Here is a 27,223-nt window from a genome sequence, read left to right as displayed (position 1 = left end):
GACACTATCTAATTTTATTTTAAGTTATACCTGTCATTTTCTTATACGCCGAAAAAGAAAGGGACAGGAATCGGGGCTTTATATTCCCTAAAGATCGGTAAGAAGAAAACTTGGAAAATCTTATTTTCAACCACAACTGCCTTTTTCCAACTGATGGCTTTTCTTTTTCGTAACTCATCCTTCAGTTTGTTGCTCATGTGAAGCTTACTTTATGTAAAAGCTTATTATAAGATTAATAACTACGTAAATGATAACAATGTCTGGTATTGAATGTGTTCCTCTAGTTATTAAATAACTTGTAATGTATACCCTCATTGGTTTTTAAAAGATGTGTTGCTGTTGCAGTTTCTTGTCATTTCTTCTCCTCAGCCATAACACCTTGCGAAATGACGTAAATTAAAAAATGTTACATTGATCTTCAACAAGTTTATCCATGATAATTACGTTGAATAGATGATTCTGATTTCTGTTGATCCCAGCGTAAGCACCACTTCAATTGAGTACTCATCGGAAAATGAAGTCGAAATTATAACAGTTGTCTTTGTATCATGTTGTCCCACATTTTATGTATGGAGAACTGTCAAAATTTAGGAAAACTCAACAGTGCTGCCAACTACAATTGAGCTTCTAGTTTTATACCTCCAAAAAATAGCTAACATACCCCACCACACTTCTATAGCTCTGATATTCCATAATATAAAAATCTAGTTCTTACCATCACAAGGAACCTTATTTAACTGTATGATACTATAAAATGAATGCCTTTAACTGTTTAATTAGTTCTATAAACACAATAATCACATACAATGCTGCAGCTATAGTCTATAGTTAAAATAATAACTTAAATGACATGACAAAGTGTTATTAAGAATAGATATTAAAGACTATATACAAATATTATGTAGATATAATTTTAGACATTATACGTATTTTTATAATATAAATCGGACTCAGAATGACCGTATCTTTTTATACTTATTTTTGTTTAAGAAGATTCTGATGAACCGATAAGTTCACGGGGAACCCCTGGGGGATCGAGTTAGGGGATCCTAATGGACGAAATGAGAATTTCTGCTGATCAATTCATTTCAATTCAATACAATTCTTTATTCATAATCACAATTGATCCATATTCACAATTGGCTACTTGATAGTTATAACAATAAAATAATTGTGAAACATGCCGGATATGGTAGTTTATCATTTAACGATAATTATCTAATAGTATTTTTATTAAGATGATTTTTAAATATTTAAAAATATAAAAATTATTACAAAATAAGAATGCGATTTTTTTATCTGTTTATTACAAGACCTGAAACACGGGCGGCCATGATTGAGCTTAGTGTGACGTCACATTTCACAAAATAAACAAAAACTATCTGTCAAGTGACTTGAAACCTGACAGATAGGCAATAAGTCACCTGTAGCCAGTTGAAACCAGGTAAGTACGGTCACGAGTACTAATATGTATACACTTTGAAACCATGTCACATTAACTTTTTTGACAAATTAAACCGTAAGTCTCATTAAATGTCGAATATGTTAGTGCGACAGGGTTCTGAAGTGAGTACATGATATTGCTCATGACTGTACATTTTAGTCGTTTCCGGCACATTTAAATGATATAAAAAAACCTCTTACAAAAATACCACGGAAATTTGAGGAACATTAATAACAACAAATGACTTAATACTACTTGGCCGGTCAAATGAGCACTGATGGGTTTCTGGGGCCGACTAACTATTTCCTTATTTATGAATTTTAATCAAGAAAACCGTAATATCTCCGACATTTTGTCACGATTTTCTATGAAGTCCCAGTGTGTTTTTTCATACAAATTCCGTAGTGATGTTATGTTTTGACGCTTAGTAAAAAGTAACTGATTTGACTAGTTGGAAAACTAGCCTTAGTAAACCAAGTTGCTACAGGTATAGAGGTTGACTTGACATTGATGGTTGCCAATGTCATGTGGTGATTGTAAACAGACCATACTGATACATTGCTTAGCTTAGCAAAGAAACCTGTTTGACCTTACCCAATAAAGTTAAAAGCTTCATATCTTATAGATCGCTACTTATAAGTTTAAGTATTTAAAATAGTTAGAAATAAAAGCCCCTATTGTGTTTTTCTGTAAGTATAGTATGTTGTCCTTATCTCTGTATTTTGTGTCCATTGTGCTCAGTAAAGTATTTTATCTATCTAGTATTTTATATATCTTGGAACCAAAGAGGTTTAATTGTATTTTACATAACATAACCTAAGCTCACAAATATATTCCCATTATTAATCAGTGCGATCCATTGTGGGGAAGCCTGTGTCCAGCAGTGGGATGTATACAGGTTGTTGAATATATGAATTGAAGTTTCCTGTCGGAAGAATCATAAAATTATTAGTGTATTTTTTAATTATTTTCATTTCGATACCTTTGCTACAGAAAATTCCACTGGATATCAACGCCGAATCATGATCTGAATCATACCCCTCAGTATTCGTTACGAAGTGACTAACATCTCGTATTGGCTGTTTATATTATTTATAATATCCCAATTAATTAATTCTCTAACAATACTCTCTTGTCCTCAGACACCACAACAGGGAGTTATCAAACAATGCTTCACTAGCAGCCTAGTACCGACATAGACCGGAAGTTACAAGCCATGCTCGCCCTACTTCCGGGATGGTTCGTGCGAATCAAAGATGGCGCCCTTGTCAACCAATTCCTCATGGCCATTATGGGTAAGCATTCATTTTCCTTTTTCCGTAACCCTCAGGTTTAATTCTTAGAATACAGTACAAGAATAGGACAGGAAGTACACACACATGAGGTACCTACTTAAGCATAAATAATTAATCAATTGACATTTAAAAAATATTTATTGCGTTCCATGTGCTACATAGAGATACTTCTTTATTTTATTTTTGAATTCACGTACTTTATATAGTTAACTATTAAATTTAACTGTTCGACACGTCATCAAATGTTTAATAAGGTAACAATCAATTACATTAATATTTTTTTTCCGACGTTAATTGAAAAATAAATAATAACTTTTTTATTTGGTTTATCTTTTTTAAAAATAGGTCCCTCTTTTACTTCCGATAAGTGCAAGAAAGAGACAGAGCTAGTTTAGGAACTGTCAAACTAAATAAAAAATAAGTTTGTGTCTGCCTGATTGGCACCATTCTTAATGTTAAAGCAGCATGGAATATTTTACAAGTGTTTTTATCTATGTCCATTAAATAATATAATAAAATAGGTATTTAAAGACTATATTTACATAATAAAGAAATGGTCCATGATTCTCCTTATTCATAATAACAATTTACCATCATGGAACGAAGTAATTTTCGCATTCTTACTAACTTGGCAGATTTCAATATTAATAGAACTGTAACGAATTAGAATCAGCGTCGCTAATCATTTATCCACACACGCTGTTAATAGTCCAATTACCATTTTTAATAGGGTAGTTTAGTAACTAAGTTTCAAAAAATATCCGTTTTTCATTATAGTTGCAAATAAATATAAATCAGTGCAGTTTCCAGTAACACAGTTGGCTCGACCATTATAGACGGCAATACGGAATACGGCTCATCACAGTCTAACAAAAAGCTCGATGAGGCGAGGGTACTTAGTTCATCTTGTGATGGATGTACCTCTGACTCCAATTGGGATAGAGCCGTGAACTTATGTTATATTAGTTACATAATGATAACAAATGTGAAAACAGAATTGAAATTCGTTGAAAAATTAAATACTTAGTTACATCCATCCGAAATCCGAATTTACTGCAAGTAACATAACATGATTGAAAAATTCAAATGCTTAAGATAATTTTTATTCAAGTTTATTGAAAACCAGCAACTACAAATTATCGACTGAAACTATCGCCCATAAAATTGTGTGCTTAGTACTTCAAATTTTGCATACTTATTACTGAATTCTCATGTTTCTAAATTGCTTATTTTCTAGAGATAACTTTGTAATATTAAGATGTGGATTTGAAGGCTTATTGGAATGGGAATCGGGCTTAGATTACACTATTTCATACATTTAACTGTTCTGGAAATTCTGCGTAAATTAGTCATATCATCACGCCTGTAGGTAGGCACCCACTCCTCGCCAGCTATGACAGCAGCAGGCATTATTTTATGTTCTTTCGCAGAATGCCCCTTTCATCCCTTAAGACAGAAATCTTGACGTTATGCGATCGATAGACATTTTGCGAGTAACTTGTGGAGATTGGTTACCATCTCACCAGAAAGTTCATCAAACGAATCTTGATACTTGAGACACAAATATCTAACACCACAAGATCTTGTCAAATTGATTTCCGTCTACTCTTACACCTGTGGAAATCCTCTGAGTCACACATTAATAAGTACTTACAATAATATCAAAGAATTGTGGAGTAGGTTAGTAAAGAAAGTGTTACTTTGTGGAAGTCAATCGTGCAGCACGACTGATAACCGGAGAAATTCTTCGCAACTACATTGATGGAAAACATGAGTGTCTTGTTACGATTGATGTAGAGTTTTTTCGTGAGGCTCTGTGTATTACATATAGCCACCTTACTCTATACATTACATATTATTTATTACCTTGACGACCAATCGAAACAGACACGGGATTGAGCGTAAAAGGAATGAGTGAGTACTAAGGTGACTGGCAGAGATGAATGGAAAAAGGATACATGTTGCCGACCCCACTAAGAGTGGGGCAGGAGGATGATGATAATCTTGATCATCAAACCAGAGGTCCTGTATTTGAATCCCTCAGTCGAGTTACTTTTATTACGTCTACATAATATACGAATAAATAGATAAACCACAATACAATTCAATATAGTAGATGCTAAGCAACTAAACACACTCGCACTTCACCCACACACACTTCACTTCACAACCCTCACTTCTCACTTCACTTTTCCTTTACTCCCAGTTCAGCAGTGCATTCAAAATAATACGTATAATAGTGCCTAGTGATACAATGACCAGTATTCAGAGACATGAATGGTTTACCATTAAGTAGAAACGGAGGAAGCGGGTCGGCAACTCATGTTTGTAAATATGGGGTAACAACCCACCAACATTCCATGAGTTGAGAACCACGCCAGAGATGGATTCAGGGATATTTGGCCCTGGGTTATCAGTCTGTATGCCCAAATGGACAAGATCGGCTCAGGGGGTCGCTGAGAGGATTATATTTGAAAGAATCAATCGACCTTAGCGACCTAATAACTGGAAAAACATCCTCATTCCTACGGGTAATTTGGTCGCCGATCTTCTTTCATCGGAATCATTCATCAGTTCACTTTTTTTTTGGCGTGACTTATTGTAGATTTGCCGCAACAGACCTGAGCCTGAGAATTATCCTCTAATCTCAAATATTAATTTGAAATAATTAATCGATAGCGATAAGCGATGAATGAGTGAAATCGTCGACTATGCCGCGCCGGCGCGGTCGGCATCGGGGTCCTGAAGTGTTTGTTGTCGCAATCTCCATAGATAGCCATCTCTATGGCTAGAGTAATCGGGATCGTATATTCGAATATTATTACGTCTTTCGAGACACTACACTAGACTTCTACAAAACTTCGGGTCATATAGATAGATGATCCTTTTCTACATGAGTTATTGTAGATTTGCCTCGAATGAAAGGGTCCTCGTAGCACCCCTAAATCCAGCCCTGCATCGAAATAACCCTGCGTTGTAAGTCAAATGTTTCTCGGTTGTTATTGGTGGGTACAACAGTTAACAGTTCGGTTTACTGTTAACTGGACACCCATAATGTCGTCATTTTACACAGCCTTTTTGTTCAATGACATTCAGAATGCTATTTTAGTCTATACTTACGTAATGTTATGTGTTATGCAAATAAATTGAGTTGATTTGATTTGTCGACTAAGTTATTTTTATCAAAAAAAATGAATAAGGCGTATTAGGGCTCATTCTCATTATGGCAACCGACTCGCAAATGGACTACTTCTCATTATGGCAACTTCTCATTTTGGCAACTTCTCATTTTGGCAACCGACTCGCAAATGGACTACTTCTCATTATGGCAACTTCTCATTTTGGCAACTTCTCATTTTGGCTACTTCTCACTTGGGCTTCTTCTCACTTGGGCTACTTCTCATTAGCATTTATTCCCCTTAAGATGACACAAAATCTTTTTGTGTGCGCATCTTTTTGAACTCCAACCAAATTTCAAAATGTCATGAAGGGGAAACCTAAAATAAATCTCGTCAAAAAATATATTTATCATTCTACTTTGTAACACTTTATACCTTATTTCTGTAGGTATGCTGATTCGTACCTAAATGGATTTCCTTTCTGTAAATAGGCTAGTTTCCAACTAGGGGGTTAAAAAGGCCACATAAAAGCAGTTCATCTAAGAAAGCAATATTGATGTTTGACATTTGTTTGCATTGCGCACTTACTTTTATATGCGCAAATGTCAAATTACAATATTGCTTTTTTAGATGAATTGCTTCGATGTGGCCATTTTAACCCCCCTAGTCAAATCAGTTTCTTTTTAATAAACGTCAAAAGACGAAACTACCATGGAATTTGTATGAAAACGCAACCTGTGACGTCATAGAAAATGTGACGAGATGTCGCACTTATTATTAAGTACATTTTCTTTTATTAAAATTCATAAATAAGTTAAATATATATTTTTTGTCACCTTTAGATCTGTCTTTATTCTTCTTCTTCTTATCGTGTGGGTTGATAGGTGGATGACCAACCTCATCAACCCTGGTGTCAGGATTTTATTGAGCCGCCAAAGGCCCCTGACGTGACACAAGTAACGACTAGACTACGTACTTAAATAACCGGGACCAACGGCTTAACGTGCCTTCCGAAGCACGGATCATCTTACTTCTGGACAATCAGGTGATCAGCCTGCAACGTCCTAACTAAACTAGGGATCACAAAGAGATTTTTGTGATTTGCCCCACCGGGATTCGACCCCGGGACCTCCGGATCATGAGCACAACGCTCAACCATTGGACCACAGAAGCCGTCTTCTATCTTCTTCGATTTAGTAATCAGAATTAAATAACTTATCTTTGACCTAGGAAATTACCCAATGGAACATAAGTGATAATCAACAATAAAACTACATAAAATAACGGAAATCACGAAACAAAAGACGTAGCTATAAAAAAATAAATAAATGAGATACCAAAACCACAGGGTTTATTAAAACCTCGCTTTTAAATTACTTCAATTTATTTTGTGGTCCATACAAAAACTAATCGAATCTGGCCAGAATGTGGCTATACTTAAAACATCTTTTTTTCTATCACTATGAAAAAGATCATCAACGCAGACATCCAATGAAACCTTATATGAAAATTATGTACCATTTGTTTGAAAAATCAAGTGTTACGACAGTCGAATGACCCTTCTAAAACCTGTACTTATAGCCGACTTTTTAAGATTTTTAGTCCGGCCAAGTAGTTAATACTATCTGAGGCAAACCTACAGTCATCATCATCATCAATTAGGCCACATTATCCCACTGCTGGGTAGCTGGGTATAGGTCTCCTCGATTTTCCACCACTCTTTCCTGTCCTGCGCTAACCTCATCCATAACTTTCCCGCCGTTTTAACGACATCGTCCTACCACCGGGCCGCGGATGTACCCACTCTCGTGCATGGGCGGATCCAGGATGGGTTCATGTGGGGGGGGGGGGGGTTACGGGTGTCATGACCCAACCCCCGGGGCGAAAGGTTGGGTGATGGGTGGCCAATACAATTTTATCTACTTCTCTACGGATATAGGTTGTATGCGACCTGGTGACACCGTTCTGTAATGGCCTTTGTCCACCGACCATCCTCGTGTCACGCGTCTAGCCAAGTCTCCGGCCCACTTCCACTTTAGACTTCAGATTCGCCTACCCGCGTCAAAGAATTTCGTCTTTCGGCGGATATCTACATTGGGTAGGAGATCCACGAGAGAGATGCCTAACAAGGCACACTCCATGGCTCTTTGTGCCACTTAAAAAAAAATATGCACGGTAAGAATTAGATCTGTCAAAGTACGTAAGCTAGTGTTGTGCCGTTCATTAGCATAGTGATGTATCTGTCGATATTAAATCGATCGATTGTTTTCTATCTAACAGTACGTAGTCGTTACATGAGCCATGTCAGGAGCCTTTGGCGGCTTAATAACAACCCTCACGATAGAAGATTACAAGTAAAATTAAGAAATAGGTAGTTACTATACAAAAGAGAGAGAATTAATTAATTTTATTCGAATGGCAAGCCATGAAGTACTTGAAGTCGTCATGTTACTTAACATTACTATCTTGTAGTCATCTGTCCTACATTTGGACAAGACCACATTACACATAAAAACACACATGGTAATAGAAACGCAGCGAGTATTGAGGTGATCAATGTTTGTAATTTTGACTTGCATTTTTTTCTACCTAGAATAAAACTCAGCCCAATGTTCAGGGGAAACAGGGAACTTTCCAAAGGAGGGAATTTATGTAAAGACTTTTAATGCCCCCGTTTAGTTTTATATGTTTCTGTTATTCTCGTAAATTAACTGTGGTGGACTAAAAACTTATGAACTAAATAATATTTTATGCCGATTTTTTAGTAACTGTCTACAAAAAATACGATTATAAATATTTTGTAAGGTACAGGTAGGTTTAAAAGGGAAGGTATCCAGAGCCAGAAAAAAAATAAAACAATATGAAAACAATCATTTCCGTAGAGCAGAGTATTTATGCAAATGCCCGTTAACAAAACTGGAGTCGATTTTTTTATCTACCAGCTTGCAAATCATAATCGTAAGCACAAAAAGCTACTATTATCCAGTAGACATAAGATGCACATTGCGTTAATAGTTTTAGGGATTAATAGCTACCATTACTGCTGCGGTTTTGACCATTGTGTGTATTGAAGTTGTATGGTGACCAGTGATTTACTGTTCACGGGAATATTCCCAAAATTGTAATGTTCCCGTTGTAAAAACTTTAATAGTAAATGCACTGGCTGTTTTTCTTTTTAAATTTGTCATTTCTAGTACTGGTCCTATGAGCCTATAAGTTTGGTAATAAAGCTCTTAATTTTTACTCAAGTTTTGCGCCTTTTTATTGCCGGGAAAGTTCCCTGAGTGGGAACATTCCCGTAAACAGCACATAACTAATGGTGACGACATAATACAAAAAAAAACATATTACTTATGTAATTTGGTACCTATGTTACGAATAAAGGGCCAAGTTTAGAAGCGTCATAGCTTATGTCTAAGCGTCACTTACGTAATGTATTATGATTTACTTATAAAAGATTTTTTGTCTTTTTGGCTTCCGTCTTTTTCGGGCCTATTACAAACTGAAGGCCATTAATAATACCAGCGGGCCTAGCACCGTAAGCACGCGACTCTTTCTCGCCGCGACAGAGATCGTCTGTCACTTTCAGTGCAGTACTGTGTGAGAGTGACGGGTGACGCATGTCGAGGCGAGAAAGAGTCGCGCGCTTACGGTGCTAAGCCCGCAGGTTTTAAATATAGTCCGCGCCACGAAAGAATTCTCGCGGCCGCGACCTTCACCAACCTTTGGATAGATCGTCTTCTCACCTTTTGTTTGGTCTTTTCCATCTTGGGGCTACCATTCCGTGATGAGACTGATAGACAAGGTATATATTTCCATATATCTCTTAATGATTACCCTCTGTCATTTTCTAATTCGCTGAAAATTACATCATAGTCTACCAAGAAAATTCTTTTGAATTTAACTTTTGAATGTTTTATCCTTTTTTATATTGTAGACAAACTTAATTAACGGAATGCCATAGAGAAACTGTTAATTTTGTTTACGACGGCATAAATAGCAAAATAATTATAAGTAATGTAATAACAGAAGCATTCTAATTTCAAAATTATTACCAGCCAACTCCACGTATGTATATATATTTAAACATGAAAAAGAAAGAAAGCTCAAGGCCATTAGACATTAAAAAGAAAACCGGTGGAAAAACCTGGCCAATCTTTAAGAACAAAGGTTTTTTTTTATAAGATGCTATTTTAATCCAATGAGACCTTTTAGTACCTAGTAAAGAATCTAAAAGATGTCATTGATATACCTAGTACCGTGTGCCTCTGTGTTTCGAGGACAACTCTATTATATCAAATTACTGATTGTGGGAAACTGCCATGTTTTAGCCAATTCATTTTAATAACCTACAGTAATGACTAGTAGTCATGGTACTTTAGCAGTCCGAAAATATCCTAAATTGTAGAGACTACTCTATTAAACCAGACGCCATACCTACACCTTTTTTTTTGACGTGACTTATTGTAGATTTGCCGCAAATCAATGCATTTTCGGAGGTATGTGACCTAACCTGTGACCTGTATTGGGCTGGTTTTCCGCTCGCAGGTTGGAAGGTCAAACCTGTCTAATCTTCAGGTTAGTTAAGCGGACCCTGTGAAAACGAGATAACGCTATGAAAAAGACTGTGGAAAATAACTATAATTAAGGATGTTAGACTATGGAGATAGACCTCAGTTTTTTATATAAGGTAAAAATTGTGTAATAGGAAGGAAATATGTATGCAAAATTATGCTTTAGGTTATAAAATAAATAGAGATTGTTCCCTAATCGACCGTAGTGGGTCGATAGTGATAAGCGCTGATTGAGGGAAATCGTCGACCACGCCGGCGGCGACGGGGTTGGTATCGGGGTTGTTGGTTTTGCGAAACCATACATTTTATTCATGGCGCGACTATTAATGGTGGTGCTACCATGGTGTCCCAGTGAGATAGGGCCCTTAGATAGGACGCGGTCATTATATAACTTTGTATTTTAGTCCCCGTCATGGTACGGAAAATTAACATAAATACTCATAGGTATACCTAGCATAATTGTACAGGTGTCACGGTGGTTTTTGCACAGGTAAACCATAAACATTTGATAACTACGACAATTCACTAGGTTTTTCACATGACCACAGGTTCTCCTTGAAATATAGGTATCATTTAAACACAAATTACATCTGTTCAGTTTTTATTATTATGTTTTTTCCTCACCTCTGATAGAAAAGAAAAAACATTAAATGCCTTCAGCTGCACCCGGTCATTTCAAAATCAAACATGGAACATAAATAGAAAAGAATCGATCAACGTAATCTCGACTGATACACCACTAAACTAATGAACGTCACAGCACTAGTTTACGTACTTTGACAGATCTAATTCCCGCGCATTGAACCTATTGTAAAATCACGTAGTTCTGTCCAATATTTGGTATATTGATTCCAATAGCAATTTACAAGCATTAGAAAAAAAAAACTAAAAACATAATAGTGTATTTTAATATATTTAAGTATACGTAAAAAGTATTTATCTGTATTATAATTATTATGTATTGTTATCTCGATGTCACACCTCGGACATAGGTACTCCATTCAAAACTCGCATTGCTAGCGAGTGGCGGCCCTAGTCCGGTGCGACCAGCGGTGCGGTTGGACCGGGCGCCATGGGGGGGGGGATCAGCCAAGACAGGACCGCCCTGGCTGGGAGCCCTAGATCTACGGGGGAGTAACTGTATTGGGCACACCTGCCCTGTGAATTAGACCTCTTAGCGGCCACTTGTTTAACAACATGTTTAAAAGCTTTAAATAGGTATATTTCGGTGGCAATAAACTAATAGAAAACACTGTATTTTGACGGGCGCCACTGTGAGGTTTCGCACCGCCTAAATATTTTGCTTGGGCCGCCACTGCTTAGACACTGGCCACGTACTCCCCCCTTACTCCTTAGCGGCTTACAGCCTTTTAAGACTAAAGCAAAGAATGAGGAGTAATACTACGCCTTTAGTTTGGTGGTCAAGACGTCTAGACCCTACACCATAAGGGTCGTTAATCAGTATACCACTGAAAAGCATAGGCATCTCTTTGTCTTCCTGGAAATGTTATCCGACAGATGGATTGTGTCATTTCTAAAAAAATTCAAACTTCAAATTCAAATTTCAAAAATATCTTTATTCAGTAGATAACATAGTTACACTTTGAATCGTCAATTTTTACTTAACGAACGTCTCATTTGCCTAAAACTACTGCAGCTTCTCACAACCTCTATAGCCGATGTAATGATGATCTAACACGATGGACTCATGTTAAGGGCTATAGGCTGGTCCCTGTCATCGTAAAGTTCATCATATCCATCCAAGGACTTTGCACCAACAGCGGCTGCAATCTGTGATTACTTGTGACTCTGCCATATGAGGTTGTGTATGTATGTATTAAAGTCCGTTATGGTTGGATTGATGTGAACGGACATAAAATTATTAAGTACTACAATAATAAATAAACGAGATAACGTCGGCGTCTATTTTTTCTGTATTCATGTGTTATGTCTGATTGTTCAAATTTTAGTTTTGTGCAATAAAGTATATTTGATTTGATTTGATAAATATTAGTTCTACATTCCAGTATAATAATGTACACACAATGATAAAATCTCTTCAATGCAACATTGGTACAAGGCCAGGGTTTAAATTGTTTAAAATATGACATTGGATGTAGTTTCTTTTTATAATTTTATCACATGATTTTTATTTTACCTTTGATAGGTTTGCTCTTGGCCCCAGACTTGCCCGAAGGCATTGACGAGGCCTAAGATGGAGCTCGCTCCCAGAAGGTGCCTGTTCACTATGGACTTGAAAGCACCCGGGTTATATGAATTCGAAAATACAGAAGACGGCAAAGGATTCCACTCCCTAACAGTGCGCATTATGTTTGTATATGTCCAACAAAAAACAGTGTCAATCGATTCAAAGATACTACAATCATTCGTAATTTATGGGTGTGTAAAGCTGAAATCGATAAATAAATAAAATTATACCTAAGTACATAAAAAAATCACTGTTGTCCTGTGGATCATCGGCATGCTCAAACGGGGAGCCCTGGTTCGAATCCTGGTGCCGGACTGGCACTAATGTTGGGTCGACCATTATAGACGGCGATACGGCCCCACCCTTCCACGTTGGTCTAAGAAAGGTCGGTGAGGTGTGGGTACTTAGTTCATCTTGTGATGGATGAACCTCTGACTACCCTAATTGGGATATAGTCGAGAGCTATATATGTGTACGGTCACGAGCATTAATATGTATACACTTTGGTACCATGTCACATTAACTTTTTTGATAAATTGAACTGTAAGTCTCCCTAAATGTCAAATATGTTAGTGCGACAGAGTCCTAAAGTGGGTACATTATATTGCTCATGACTGTACTAAAATAATCAATAAATACTATATAATTATTATAAATTATTATACAGAACGACCAGTGCCGTGTTTAAAAAACTTACATACTACTTAATCTTACTTATGTGTACTTACATAAAAAATAATTGACATCCATTAAAGTTTATCTTATTTTTAGATGACACCAAGTCAAGAGATATAGTGACTAAGATTGAGAAGGGAATGTTAAGTTAGTTTGGACACGTAGAGCGGATGAAGGATAATAGGATTACGAAAGCAATATATAAACCGAAGATTGGTGGAAAGGCTGGCAGAGGAAGACCTAGAAGGACGCACATTTTCCAAAATGGAGATGTTTTTAGAAAAGGTTCAGTACAATCTACTCTGGTCCGGCGTGCGTGTGCGATTGATGAATGTGGAGGAAGCAAGAGAAGTGTGTCAGGATCGAAGCAAATGCAATTCCATAGTCACTGCTTATCCCGATGAGAAATAGGCGTGAGTGTATGTACGGTCACGAGCATTAATATGTATACGTTTTGGTACCATGTCACATTAACTTTTTTGAAAATTGAACTGTAAGTCTCACTAAATGTCAAATATATTAGTGGGACAGAGTCCTAAAGTGGGTACATTCTATTGCTCATGACTGTAGGTATGTTTGTACCAAGTCAAGAATCTGACCTTAACCCGACCATCGTCAATTTACAATTAGCAAGCGTCATTACACGGAGTCATCGCCATGAGCAATCGTCATCAGTTGTGCGTAAGAATATTGTTATGACTTCCAATTGTTCAGCAATTGATTGCAGATTTAACTCGTTTAGACTCGAGTTAATACATAAAAATTTCAAAACAATATCGAACGGTGAGAAGCGGGCTTCATATCATAAAGATATAAAAAAACTAGATGAGTACCCAGTGGAGGTACTAGCAAAATATTTAGGTGGTTCGAGATTCACAGTGGCGCATTCAAAATACAGTTTTTTCGATTACGGCCACCGAAATATAACATAACATACATAACATAAACAGCCGATATATTATGTCCCACTGCTGAGTACAGGCCTCCTCTCAATCAACCGGAGGGGGTATGCAGCATACTCCACGCTGCTCCAATGCGGGTTGGTAGAGATGTTTTTACGGCTAACAGCCGGGACCAACGGCTTAACGTGACCTCCGCAGCACGGAATCATCACCGAAATATACCTAATTAAATCTTTTAAAAATGTCGTTTACGGACCCATTAAATGTATGAGTTGTATGTGGCCGCTATGAGGTCTAATTCACAAGGGCAGGTGGGCCCAATCCAGTTACTCCCCTGTAGATCCGGAGCTACCAGTCAGGGTGGTTCCGTCGTGGCTGATTCCCCCCCCCCCCCCAAAACGGCGCCCGGTGCGATCTCAAATTCAAAATTCAAAAATATCTTTATTCAGTAGGTAACTTAGTTACACTTTGAATCGTCAATTTTCACATAACGAACGTCTCATCCGCCTAAAACTACTGCAGCTTCTCACAACCTGTATAGCCGGGGAAAAGAAGCTTAAGAAGCTCTCACCTCTCGCACCGCCCTAAGGCCTCGGTCTCGAATTTTGCGGGCAGCGGAGCGGCAGCGGCGGCGGCGCGGGAGAGGGGCGGGCAACGCATACCTGTTCTCGAAACCAGCGGGCAGATCGCGCGGCACTGTAGCGGTGTAGTAATCCCATTAGCTACTAATTAATTTGTAAACCATAATAAACATTGTAAATAACATAATAAATATTTTTTATATTCACCTACCTTCAATATTCAGTTCGTTTTTTATTTCTTCCCATAAACGATTAATTATTCTTCTATTTTTATGGTTCACATCTTTGCTGTTCCATATGGGTCTCCTCTCAAAGATTGCCGAAATAATTTGCTCCTGCACGTCCGAGGACATTTTGATACCTACGTCACGAAAAAAAGTACAACACTATACTACAATGCAGACGCGCAACGGTCACCGCTCGACTGGAGTGCACCGCTCGTTGCCCGCCCCCGCGCCGCTCCCGCGCCGCTGTTTTCGAGACCCGGTCCATTTGACGATACGCATAAGATCCTGCCGCTCCCGCGCCGCCGCCACCGCCGCCCCGCTGCCCGCAAAATTCGAGGCAGAGGCCTCAGGCCGCCACTAATGGTACCCATCCTAAAACCGTCCACTCCTTAAATTATATTACTTAACAATAAATAGTAATCAGATGTAAACCCACAACTCCTATATCCTATCCGTTAATATATTCAACTATCGTTAACGAATACAACAATGGATGAATTTACATAAGCATCAGCTGTCTTAGATGACTGTGGTACCATTATTATGAATTGAGTTAAGCTTCATTACGATACTTTAATACTTACAAAAATTAAGATAATAAAATTATGATAATAATTTATTGTCTTAACATAACATAAGCAGCCTATGTACGGTCACGAGCATTAATATGTATACACTTTGGTACCATGTCACATTAACTTTTTTGACAAATTGTACTGTAAGTCTCACTAAATGTCAAATATGTTAGTGCGACAGAGTCCTAAAGTGGGTACATTATATTGCTCATGACTGTACGTCCCACTACTGGACACAGGACTCTCCTCAATCAACCGAAGAGGGTATGGAGCATACTCCACGCTGCTCCACTGCGGGTTGGGAGTTGGGAGGTGAAAATTGATTTAAAAGATGTGTTGCTGTTGCAGTTTCTTGTCATTTCTTCTCCTCAGCCATAACACCTTGCGAAATGACGTAAATTCAAAAATGGTACATTGACCTTCAACAAGTTTATCCATAATAAATACGTTGAATAAATGATTGTGATTCTGGTGTTTTCCAGCTAATAGCCGGGATCAACAGCTTAACGTGCCCTCCGAAGCACGGACTCATCACGGAATACTTTTTCAGACAATCAGTTGATTTAATCCTGCAATGTCACCACCAATACCAAATATCCTTTATTTTATCCTTTCTCAGTCTCACAAAGTGATTTCGACAATGTCCCCGTCGAAATTGATCCCGGACCTTCATATTGTGAGCCCAACGCTCTAACCACTAGACCACGGGACAGCAATTACGTCGCAAATAAACATTTGTTTGTGTGTGTTGTAAACGTCATACGGCTATTGGTCGAAGTCGATATAATTCGCGCCGCGTGCGGCGTAATTGTTGTGCCGCGGGGGCTGATGACGTCACATAAACGCAAAGAGAGTTTACATAAAGGGAGTCGACGCTAAAATTTTCCGGACAATTTACTACAATGCCATTCGACGCGTGTTCTATAAGTTCCATCTATACGTATTGTGTAAGTATGCTAAATATATATTATAAATAAAAACAAAAGAAAAAAAAACAATCAAAATAAGTCATGCCTGTTGTAAATTGTATATTTCCTTTACCGACAAACACCCGATAGGCATTCAAAATTACGACCCAGAGGATCGATAAATTCGGTTACCGCACGGCTGTCGACACGCATACTAAATTAGTGGTGTTGCAACAATGAACGTGTGGCGACTATCAATTCATTTGAGAGATGAATGGAAGCCTATGACGTAATAAGATAGAACAGCTGATTTTATTACTCGCGCATGCGTCGTTAGGCCATTTTTCTACTCGTTTCTACATATTTTTTTCTACATATCGTCACTGGAAAGGCAATATTACGTAAGCGCCAAAAGGCCATTTCCAGAAAAAGCCGTTTAAAGTTTCATTTTTTCGTTTTTTTATCATAACTTTTTACCCAATTATCCAATTTAGATGATGTCAAGGTAAGGTTACATTGTTTTTTAATTTTCTATGTCCAGCAATACATATCATAACAGTTGGATTGCTATTTTAGGATATAGTGGCGCTTACGTAAAAATGACTTCAGTTTACAGTAAAGCAAATTTACTTAACCGCCATCTGGTTAAAATATTAATTGGAAACAAAATTACTTACAGCTCTTACGACAATGCATACGAGAACGACAATATTTCTTTAAATATAACAATACTGTAATGTTAGCGGAGTAAAAGTTACTGTAACGACTTTTACACATCTGCTCTCATTATGTAAAAATTGCCTAAAAAGTGATCGATTGATTATGTCAGTTCACCAAAAATTCTTTAAAGTAAGTTTTTGTAATATCTTACATGGGTAAAAAGACGTAAGAGACAAATAATTATTCTTAATACCTCCTTAAACTACTTATTACTTCAATTGATTTATAAAAATGGCTATTAAAATACTGAAGTGCCAGAAATAAAGTTACACAAAATATAAATAATAGCGTATAAACCGTTATATGTATGTAAAAGTTTCTTTTTAATCGGTTTTATTTAGCTCAACCCGTACGGTATTTATTTGGGTCAAAAATAGAAATAGAAAAAGTACCCTAGTCAAGTCTCTGGAAGGGCTATGTATTTAGGAATTAGATTGTAATAAATTATCTATAGTTAAACAGTTTTATTTTATGTGCAGTGAAAACTAGAAAATAAATAAATAGTTACTTACCTATCAACCTACGTAGGTGGTCCCGGTCATTACTATCTCTGATGATAGTGGTCGTCATAACATGAACCATGTCAGCGGCCGAAAGGCGGTTCATAAAAGAATACTAACACCAGGGTTTGCTTGGTAGGTAAACTAAGCAGCCCACACCATAACAAGCAGGTATTTTGAACTTCTAGTTCAGGAATATTTTAGTACTAGGCAGAATAGCTTTTTATAAGCATATTAGACTGAAATAAAAACGTGGGGCCCCTCTTACATCCTACCTATGGCAGAGCATATCTTTAAACTTTGGTAGATCATGAGATAGGCGTTCGTTGGTGAAGCTCCCACGGCTGGTTATTGATTGTCAAAATCTCCAGTTACGATTATAGTAAGTCAATGCAATCCAAACTTAGTATAGTAGAAAGTAATACAGGAATAGATAATGGGCCCCACGTTTTTATTCTATTAGCTAGCTGTTCTGCCTAGTACTAAAATATTTCTTAACTAGAAATTCAAAATACCTACTTGCGCTATTAAAATATCGGTTATGAAAGTATTAAATCAATACATATTTTAGAAAAGCTTCTACTTTTTACGCAAACGACGTTACTACATAGTATAAGGCACGCCTTTTAAGTTTTGTCGTTTGAAGAAAAAAATCAATCAATCAATCAATCCTTATAGTAAGTACATTTTATTGTTTTTCAAAGTATTTACCACGAATTTTAATATACTTTTTCATTCGCTCGAAACAGTTATTATAACACTTATTCCACTCCAAAGTAGAGGTGTTCAAAATGGCTGACTTAAAAGCGTTGGCCGCTTCTTCACCGCACAGGAACCTTCGACCGCGAAGAGTCTTCTTAATTTTGGGAAATGTAAAGAAATCATTGGGGCTTAGGTCAGGACTGTATGGAGGATGGTCAAGAAGTTCTACGTTTTCCTGTTTCAAACACTCAATCGTTTGACGAGCGGTGTGTGAGCTTGCGTTATCATGGTGCAGGATGATGCATCGCTTTGGGTTAGATTTTTGAAGTTCGGCGATGACTTGTGGTAAACAAAATGTGGTATACCAAACCTCATTAACCGTCCTACGATCTTCAAGTGCAATTGTCACAACATGACCGATTTTCGCCACGAAGGTAGCCACCATCTTATTTGAAGTGCTTCGAGAGCGAACAATTTTAGTCGGCTTTGACTCGTCTTGGAAGGCCCAAACTGTAGATTGTTGTTTGGAATCAGGATCGTAGGCATAAATCCAAGATTCGTCACCACTGATAATGCCGTACACGTGATTTGACTCTCCTCGGTTGCACCTCTGAAGAGTTTTCTTACACCATCTGATGCGGGCCGCCTTATGATCGTCAGAAAGCAAATGCGGGATCCAACGGAAAACTAGTTTTCTCACACCAAGTGCCTCATACAATATCTTTTGAATGGTTGTCTCTGAAATGCCTAATAACGCCTCCATCTCTCGGTATGTCACATGACGATTTTCGAGGATAAGTTGTCTCACAGCAACGATACTATCTTCAGTGAAGGCGGATCTTGGACGTCCTTCACGAGATTTGTGACTGATTGTGGTATGTCCATGCTCGAATTCTAAATACCAGCGTTCGATGATCCGCAGACATGGTACTTCATCGCAGAATTACTCTTCGAATCACTGAAGTCGCGTTAGGCCTCTTCGAAAGTTATAGAAAATTATTGCACGGACATTTTCCTTTGTAAGATTCATTTTCGGACGTGACAGATTCTAACCAACGCTGTAATTAAACAATTGCATTAATTCTAATGCTTTCAATTGTTTCGATATTCTAAATTCCAACAAATTTTAATTTTGAGTTCTAAATTCAAAATTGGCGCCAAATATGCAAACGACAGAACTTAAAATGCATAACAAAGTGGCTTTTTCTGTCCCTATATCCCTATGTACGCTTAAATCTTTAAAATTACGCAACGGATGTTGATGCGGTTTTCTGTAATAGATAGAGTGATTCAAGAGAAAGGTTTATATGTATAATAACATCCAATAAATAGTGGAGAAATACTATTATTTTTGAGGTTTTTAATGTGATGTCGTAAATAATTTCATTTTTTTCTCAGCATTGCACCCGAGCGAAGCCGGGCGGGTCGCTAATCAATTCTAAAATAGTTTTACTTTTAGAACTATTGTTAAAAAATTACTTCATGGGAAACTTACTGCTAGCCCACAAACTTGCTTAATAACAGCATAAAAATGCGAAGGAAAATTTACGTATACGCCTTACTTATTCTAAATACTGTAAGTCAAAATTACTTATACGCCATTCACTGCATAAACATGCTAAGACATTTTTTCTTATACGCCTTACTTATTTTAAAAGCTGTAGATAAAAATGACTTATACATAGTTTAATTTTTATTTTCAGTAGTCCAAAATTACTAATAAAATGACACTTTTCAAACTATAGAATGACAAATTTACTTAAAGTTAATATGTAGTTATTATATAGGAACACAATATTACTTATACACCAGCCACGAAAAATACACCAAAATCTTGTCGTTTAAGAAACTGGAACTGAAAAAAATCAACTATTTTTAAATTTACGTAAGCGCCAAAAAAGTGCTCGTATCGCAATGCTACCCAGACAGATCGACGCAGCATGAAACGCTGATTCCGAATATATAAAAAACCCAAAATACCTATTTTGGCGCTTACGTAATTTTGCCTTTCCAGTGACGATATAGTCTCTGTGTATTATAGACGGCACTCGCTGTCCATCACGTTAGACTAACAGAAAGCTCGGTGAAGCGCGGGTACTCAGTTCATCTGCAATAGATGTACCTCTGACTAGCCATGGGAATTGAGAATATAGTTGTGAGCACAAATGCTATGTTATATTATGTACGTATGATACATACATAAACTCACGCAGCGGGTAATCAGATTATGGAATTACATTTGCTTCGATCCTGAAATACTTCTCTTCCTCCACATTCATTACGGTAACAAGTAGATCGTACTAAACCTTTTCTAAAGACATCTCAACCATCAAAATCATAATCATTATATTCAACACTATTGATAACTGCATCTATAATTATTACTGGGTATCAAATGCTAGTAACTTCGCTATTTATAAAACAATTTGCATAAACTGTACATAAGTAATATCAATTGGTACCTTTGCATAAATAGAGGATTTCAACAGCCTATGACGCATTTCCACTGAATATAGACCTAACGATATTGAATCATAAAAGATAAGCTCACGACTATATCCCAATCGGGGTAGTCAGAGGTACAATCACAAAGCAAAAGTTCAGTCACTGAGCCCACCGAATTATTTGTAAACAGTGGTGAAATTATGAACCATTAGTTGTCATAATTATGAAATTTATGTTTTTGTAGGTGTTTTAGGTCTATTACAGAAACGACATGTAACCAGGAGGTCTTAAGAGCATCCAGTTAATTTATTACTTTGCAAGAAACGGATTGGACTTTTGCAGAATTCATGTATTTTTTTGTTTTTAAATTATTTTCAATTCTATACTTTTGCGATGGAAAATTTCACTTGATATCAACTGGTGGCCTGAATATATCCCTCAAAGTTTTCATTACGATGTCACTAACACCTGTGAATCTTTACGGTGGTGTATCTTTAGGAGACTTTCGAATTGACAATCCGGCTAATTGTTGATACGGACCAAACGGAACTGTTTTTGAAAACGGCTAGCCGTAATACAATCCGACTGGAACAAATAGTCAAAGATCAGAACAAACATATATTACCTATCTAGAATGAATCTAGTCAATTCCAGTTCTCATATCTCTGTCCCACAATTAACAATTGATCTTAACAGTTTGAACTTACGTTACTCAAGATGATAATAAAACAATAAATATTATAAGGTACTTTAGCAATAATGTTTCATTGTAAATAAGACATGACATTGTTTAAAGCTTGTTACAACTTGCAGCCACTATGAAGTGTTTGTTTGATAATTGGCTAGTTACCTAGGTCATATGAAATTCTGATCACTAAATAAAGAGAGATCTAAAGGTGAAAAAAATTACTGCATGAACAATATGGCCGCCTGTTTTGCATTTCTTATATTTTTCCTGTTTTCTGCCTGTTGTTAACAGCCTCCGTGGTCTAGTGGTTAGAGCGTAAGGCTCACGATCTGGAGGTCCGGGTTCGATTCCCGATGGGGACATTGTCGAAATCACTTTGTGAGACTGTCCTTTGTTTGGTAAGGACTTTTCAGGCTTGAATCACCTGATTGTCCGAAAAAGTAAGATGATTCCGTGCTTCGGAGGCCACGTTAAGTCGTTGGTCCCGGCTATTAGCCGTAAAAAACACCTCCACCAACCCGCATTGGAGCAGCGTGGTGGAGTATGCTCCATACCCCCTCCGGTTGATTGAGGGGAGGCCTGTGCCCAGCAGTGGGACGTATATAGGCTGTTTACGTACGTTCCTGTTTTCTGTACCGTGTGCTTTTTATAAAGTTGGTATGAAACTTTTACTATAGTTTTAATACTAAGGTTTCTATTAAGGGTCAATATTGGACCCCGATACCGACCCCGCCGGCGTGGTCGACGACTTCCCTCAATCAGCGCTTATCACTATCGACCCTCTAGGGTCGATTAATTCTTTCAAATATTGTTCCTCTCAGACGACGCCCTGAGCCGAGGATCGCGCTCAACTGGGCACCCTCAGGTCTGTTGTCTTAAACGTTGTACTGGATGAGAGCCTTCGGCGCTCCCCATTTGTCCGGCCAAGTAGTTAATGCTATGTGCGGTAAATCTATAAGTGACATCAAAAAAGGGTCATTATTTAAAGAAACTATCATCATCATCACCAGCCCATTAACGTCCCCACTGCTGGGGCACGGGCCTTCCCTATGGATGGATAGGGAGATCGGGCCTTAAACCACCACGCGGGCCCAGTGCGGATTGGTGGTTATTTTTAACTTGCCTTCCGAAGCACGGAGGAGTTCGAGATGAAAACTTTTTTTTTGTGGTCACCCATCCTATGACCGGCCTTTGCGAAAGTTGCTTAACTACAACAATCGCAGACCGAGCGCGTTAACCGCTGCGCCACCGAGCTCCTCAAAGGCGGATCACTAATAAAGTATATTTATCTTATCTTTTCTCCTTTTCCAGTCACAATACCAGTATTAAACTTCGGCATGCTGATGGGCTGGCAGTCGCCGATGACTCCGTTACTCCAGTCCAAGGACGGTCCGGCGCCGGAGCCCATCAGCGATGAGACCATATCCTGGATGGCGTCTCTCACCTTCCTGCCGCCTGTGTTCTGCGGGTTCTTAGTGGGGGACCTCGCCGACAGGTGGGGCCGGAAGATCACCACTATGATCACCAGTCTTATGCTTGTGGTAAGTGAATACATACATACATAAACTCACGCCTATTTCCCACCGGGGTAAGCAGAGACTATAGAATTCCATTAAGTAAGTGAATATGTAATCAGAAATCAGAATCATTTATTCAACGTAATTATCATGGATAAACTTGTTGCAGTTCAATGTAACATTTTTGAATTTACGTCATTTCGCAAGGTGTTATGGCTGAGGAGAAGAAATGACAAGAAACTGCAACAGCAACACATCTTTTAAAAAACCAATGAGGATATACATTACAAGTTTTTTAATAACTAGAGGAACACATTCAATACCAGACATTTTTATCATATGTTACATTCACGTGACATTTTCAACCTCCCACAAATCACCTTGTGGGCTCTCGAGGAGCTAAAAGTGCCACATCCAACCAATTGATCCAAAAAGCAATATGAGTAGCGTAAATTGATGTTTCCTTGTTTTGTATAGCTAATAAATATTTGTTTTACATTATATTCTTACCCATCATATTGTAACTGTCGTAATACAAATGTTTGTCGTGTAATAATAAATAAAATAATTACTTGACTGTTTTCGGATAAGTATTTTGAAAATTAGATATTTAAATTTTCTTGTCTATATCACTTTGTGAGGCTGTCCTTTGTTTGGTAAGGACTTTTCAGGCTTGAATCACCTGATTGTCCGAAAAAGTAAGATGATTCCGTGCTTCGGAGGGCACGTTAAGCCGTTGGTCCCGGCTATTAGCCGTAAAAACACCTCCACCAACCCGCAGTGGAGCAGCGTGGTGGAGTATGCTCCATACCCCCTCCGGTTGATTGAGGGGAGGCCTGTGCCCAGCAGTGGGACGTATATAGGCAGTTTATGTAAATTTTCTTGAAAAAGTTTTAATTTAAAAAAAGGAAAAAATATACAGGGTGTTAGTGACATCGTAACGAGAACTTTGAGGTGTGGTTCAGGCCATGATTCTGAGTTGATATCAAGTAGAAATTTCAATTGTGAATCAACCCCCTCAGTATTCGTTACGATGTCACTAACACCCAGTATATTTTTGTTCATTAATTTCAAACTTCGCACGAAAACGGTTGGTTACGTGACATTTTGCCGAGTGACGTCATATTTCAGTAAACAAAGAAACTGTCAAGCAGTACAACTTGAAACCTGACAGATAGTTTTTTGTTTATTTTGTGATATGTGACTTCACACGAAACTCAATCATGACAGATTGTGTTTCGGGTCTTGTAATACACAGATAATAAATCGCATTCTTATTTTGTAAAAATAAAATATTTAAAAATAATCTTAGTAAAATATATTGGATAATTATAGCTCAATGATAAACTACCGTATCGGACATATTTCCTATTTTATTGTTACATCTGTCAAGTATGCGCAAATGACAAGTTGCAATATTGTTTTTTAGATGAATTGCTTCGATGTGGCCTTTTTAACACCCCTAGATTTGGTTAGGACATTGCGGACTGATCACCCGATTGTCCGAAAAATCGCTTTGGAAGCACATTAAGCCGTTGGTTCCCATTACTACTTACTGATCTAAGTACGTAATCATTACATGAGTCATGTCAAGGGCCTTTGGCGACTCAATAATAACCCTGGCCAGGGTTGATGAGGTCGGTAATCCTCTTCGGTAATCCACACGATAGAGGATGACTTTTTCAACTACAATGCATAACTGCATACCCAGAAGTATGCCAATAAACAGATTCAAAATAAGTTCGTTATTTGCATTTTTAGTGTTATATAAGTGTATAGTATTTACTAGAAACATCTGTGATAATAATGTATTAAATATCAAAACATCGACAGCTGAATACACAGTTTATGGAAAGACAGACTTGTATACGTGTTATTCTGACCAAATAGTTCATAATGCTATTTGAGACAAGTCTATAACAATATTGGAGTCCTAAGGATAATTGCCGAGAGGATGGACTCGGCTGTTCTACGTCGCTTTACTAACTTATACGTCTATAAGCGCGTAAATCACTAAAGGGGGCCTAAACTTGTCGTTCACTGTCTAATTACTTAGTAACATAAGTACTAAGAGTGATATTAATAAACTAATCTCAGCTTCGAGACTGCCCTCAAGAACATGTCAATATGACAGTTCTAATATAAAAACAGGGACTTGAGCATGATCTTTAGAGCAGTCTCAACTGAGATTCGTTTATTAATACGGGTGGTACCAATGTAGCGACCGATGTGTAGCTGCAGACTCGAAGAGTCGCATCCAGGTGCGGCGATCAGCTTCCTCCGGTGAATTTAGCAGGAATCGTAGGAGTCATCAAATTAAACCACGCAAATTTAAAATACGTGATTATAATAATGATAATGAAAAATAGAATTACAGTTCTAGATGATTTTTACAAATTTCGCGAATAAAAAAAAAATGTGAAGACATAAAGCTTGTACAACAGTCGATTCGATATATTATCGTGTAACGAACTATGTGTGTGTAACTACTAACTGATGGACAATCATAGTCTGAAATATTTGGTTCTCATACAAAATGCCCGTTAGGGACTTAAAAATTAATTCATTTCAAAAATCCTATAAGTACTTACGTCATCATCATCATCATCATCAGCCCATTAACGTCCCCACTGCTGGGGCACGGGCCTTCCCTATGGATAGATAGGGTGATCGGGCCTTAAACCACCACGCGGGCCCAGTGCGGATTGGTGGTTATTAACGACTGCTAATGCAGCCAGGACCAACGGCTTAACGTGCCTTCCGAAGCACGGAGGAGCTCGAAATGAAAACTTTTTTTTTTGTGGTCACCCATCCTATGACCGGCCTTTGCGAAAGTTGCTTAACTTCAACGAGAGCGTTTACCGCTGCGCCACCGAGCTCCTCAAGTACTTACGTATTGGGACGAAATACGAATACACCTCATATAGAAATCCCAAAATTAAATATTCTAGGTGTAAGTACATAATAATTATGGTGACATATTAAAAAAAACTGTGTCTGAAAATAAATAATTTTGAATTTGAATTAACAGCCACGGAATAGAAGAAAGAGGTTGGAAAGGCACCTAACGCGCATTTTGTACGAGAACCGCTGTCGCCAGGACAACCGCACTCTCTTTTACTACTACTCCTGCAAACAGATAACTACGATAGCTCTACTGTTTCTCAAATTCCACAAAATCGTTTCATGCGGAAAGCCACGGGAGCTCCGTGGTTCCTTCGCAATGAAAATCTGCACATTGACCTAGGTCTGCCAACCATTGCCCAATGGCTCAAATTAGCTTCCAAACGTTTTTTCGATTCTGCTCCGCACCACCCAAATCCCCTGGTAGTTGCGGCTTCCGAGTACATTCCGCTTAGGGACGGTACTGAAAAGTATCGGCGTCCGAAGGACGTAATATACGATCCCGACGACCCAATTACTCTAGCCATAGAGGCAGCCAATCAGCTCGCGACACCAAACACTTCAGGACCCCGATACCGACCCCGCCGGCGTGGTCGACGATTTCCCTCATTCAGCGCTTATCGCTATCGACCCACTAGGATCGATTAATTCTTTCAAATATTTTTCCTCTCAGACGACGCCCTGAGCCGAGGTTCGCGCCCAACTGGGCACCCTCAGGCCTGTTGTCTTAAACGTTGTACCGGGTGAGAGCCTTCAGCGCTCCCCATTTGTCCGGCCAAGTAGTTAATGCCATCTGCGGCAAATCTACAATAAGTAAAAAAAAAAATCAAATTCCACAGTCACTTTATCGGCAATGTATATTTTGTGTGATAGGTTGCAATTTTATCGTATCGTAAGATACTCGTATTGCATACGAACGCAAGGGTTTTTAGCATTCCTGTGATTAGGAGGGATGTCCTTGCAAGATAGTTGATATATTTGACTTATTGCCCTGCAGGTTATAATACACAAGACGACCTTTTAATATATTTTCGCGGAGATCGATGCGTCGTAAGTTCGCGGAGAAGTGGAGTGCAAAGTTGAAGTACTTATGAACTATTTGCTCATATTTGTACGGCGCGCATTTCGCGCTCACTTGGCCCTACCAACCTCTTTCTTATATTCCGTGTTAACAGCCCATCTTATATTACGTAATTATCCTGACCACTCCTCCCCCCACGCTATACGTATTACATTCT

At 38.1% G+C, this 27,223-nt stretch overlaps 1 protein-coding gene across 1 annotated transcript in view; it reads left to right on the top strand.

The window, feature by feature from the left end:
* Nucleotides 1–27,223, top strand: part of LOC126376569 (solute carrier family 2, facilitated glucose transporter member 8-like) — a 55,940-nt gene that overhangs the window by 11,567 nt on the left and 17,150 nt on the right. Inside the window, exons 2-3 of the mRNA XM_050024049.1 lie at nt 2,587–2,739; nt 22,876–23,105. Of these exons, the coding sequence (XP_049880006.1) occupies nt 2,661–2,739; nt 22,876–23,105 (309 nt within the window). The 5' untranslated portion in view covers nt 2,587–2,660. The remainder of the gene's footprint in view (nt 1–2,586; nt 2,740–22,875; nt 23,106–27,223) is intronic.

The sequence above is a fragment of the Pectinophora gossypiella genome, chromosome 21 (assembly GCF_024362695.1).
Source record: "Pectinophora gossypiella chromosome 21, ilPecGoss1.1, whole genome shotgun sequence".
Taxonomy (NCBI): Eukaryota; Metazoa; Arthropoda; class Insecta; order Lepidoptera; family Gelechiidae; genus Pectinophora; species Pectinophora gossypiella.
Note: the sequence above shows the minus strand (reverse complement) of the source record. Positions and strands in the feature narration are given on the sequence as shown.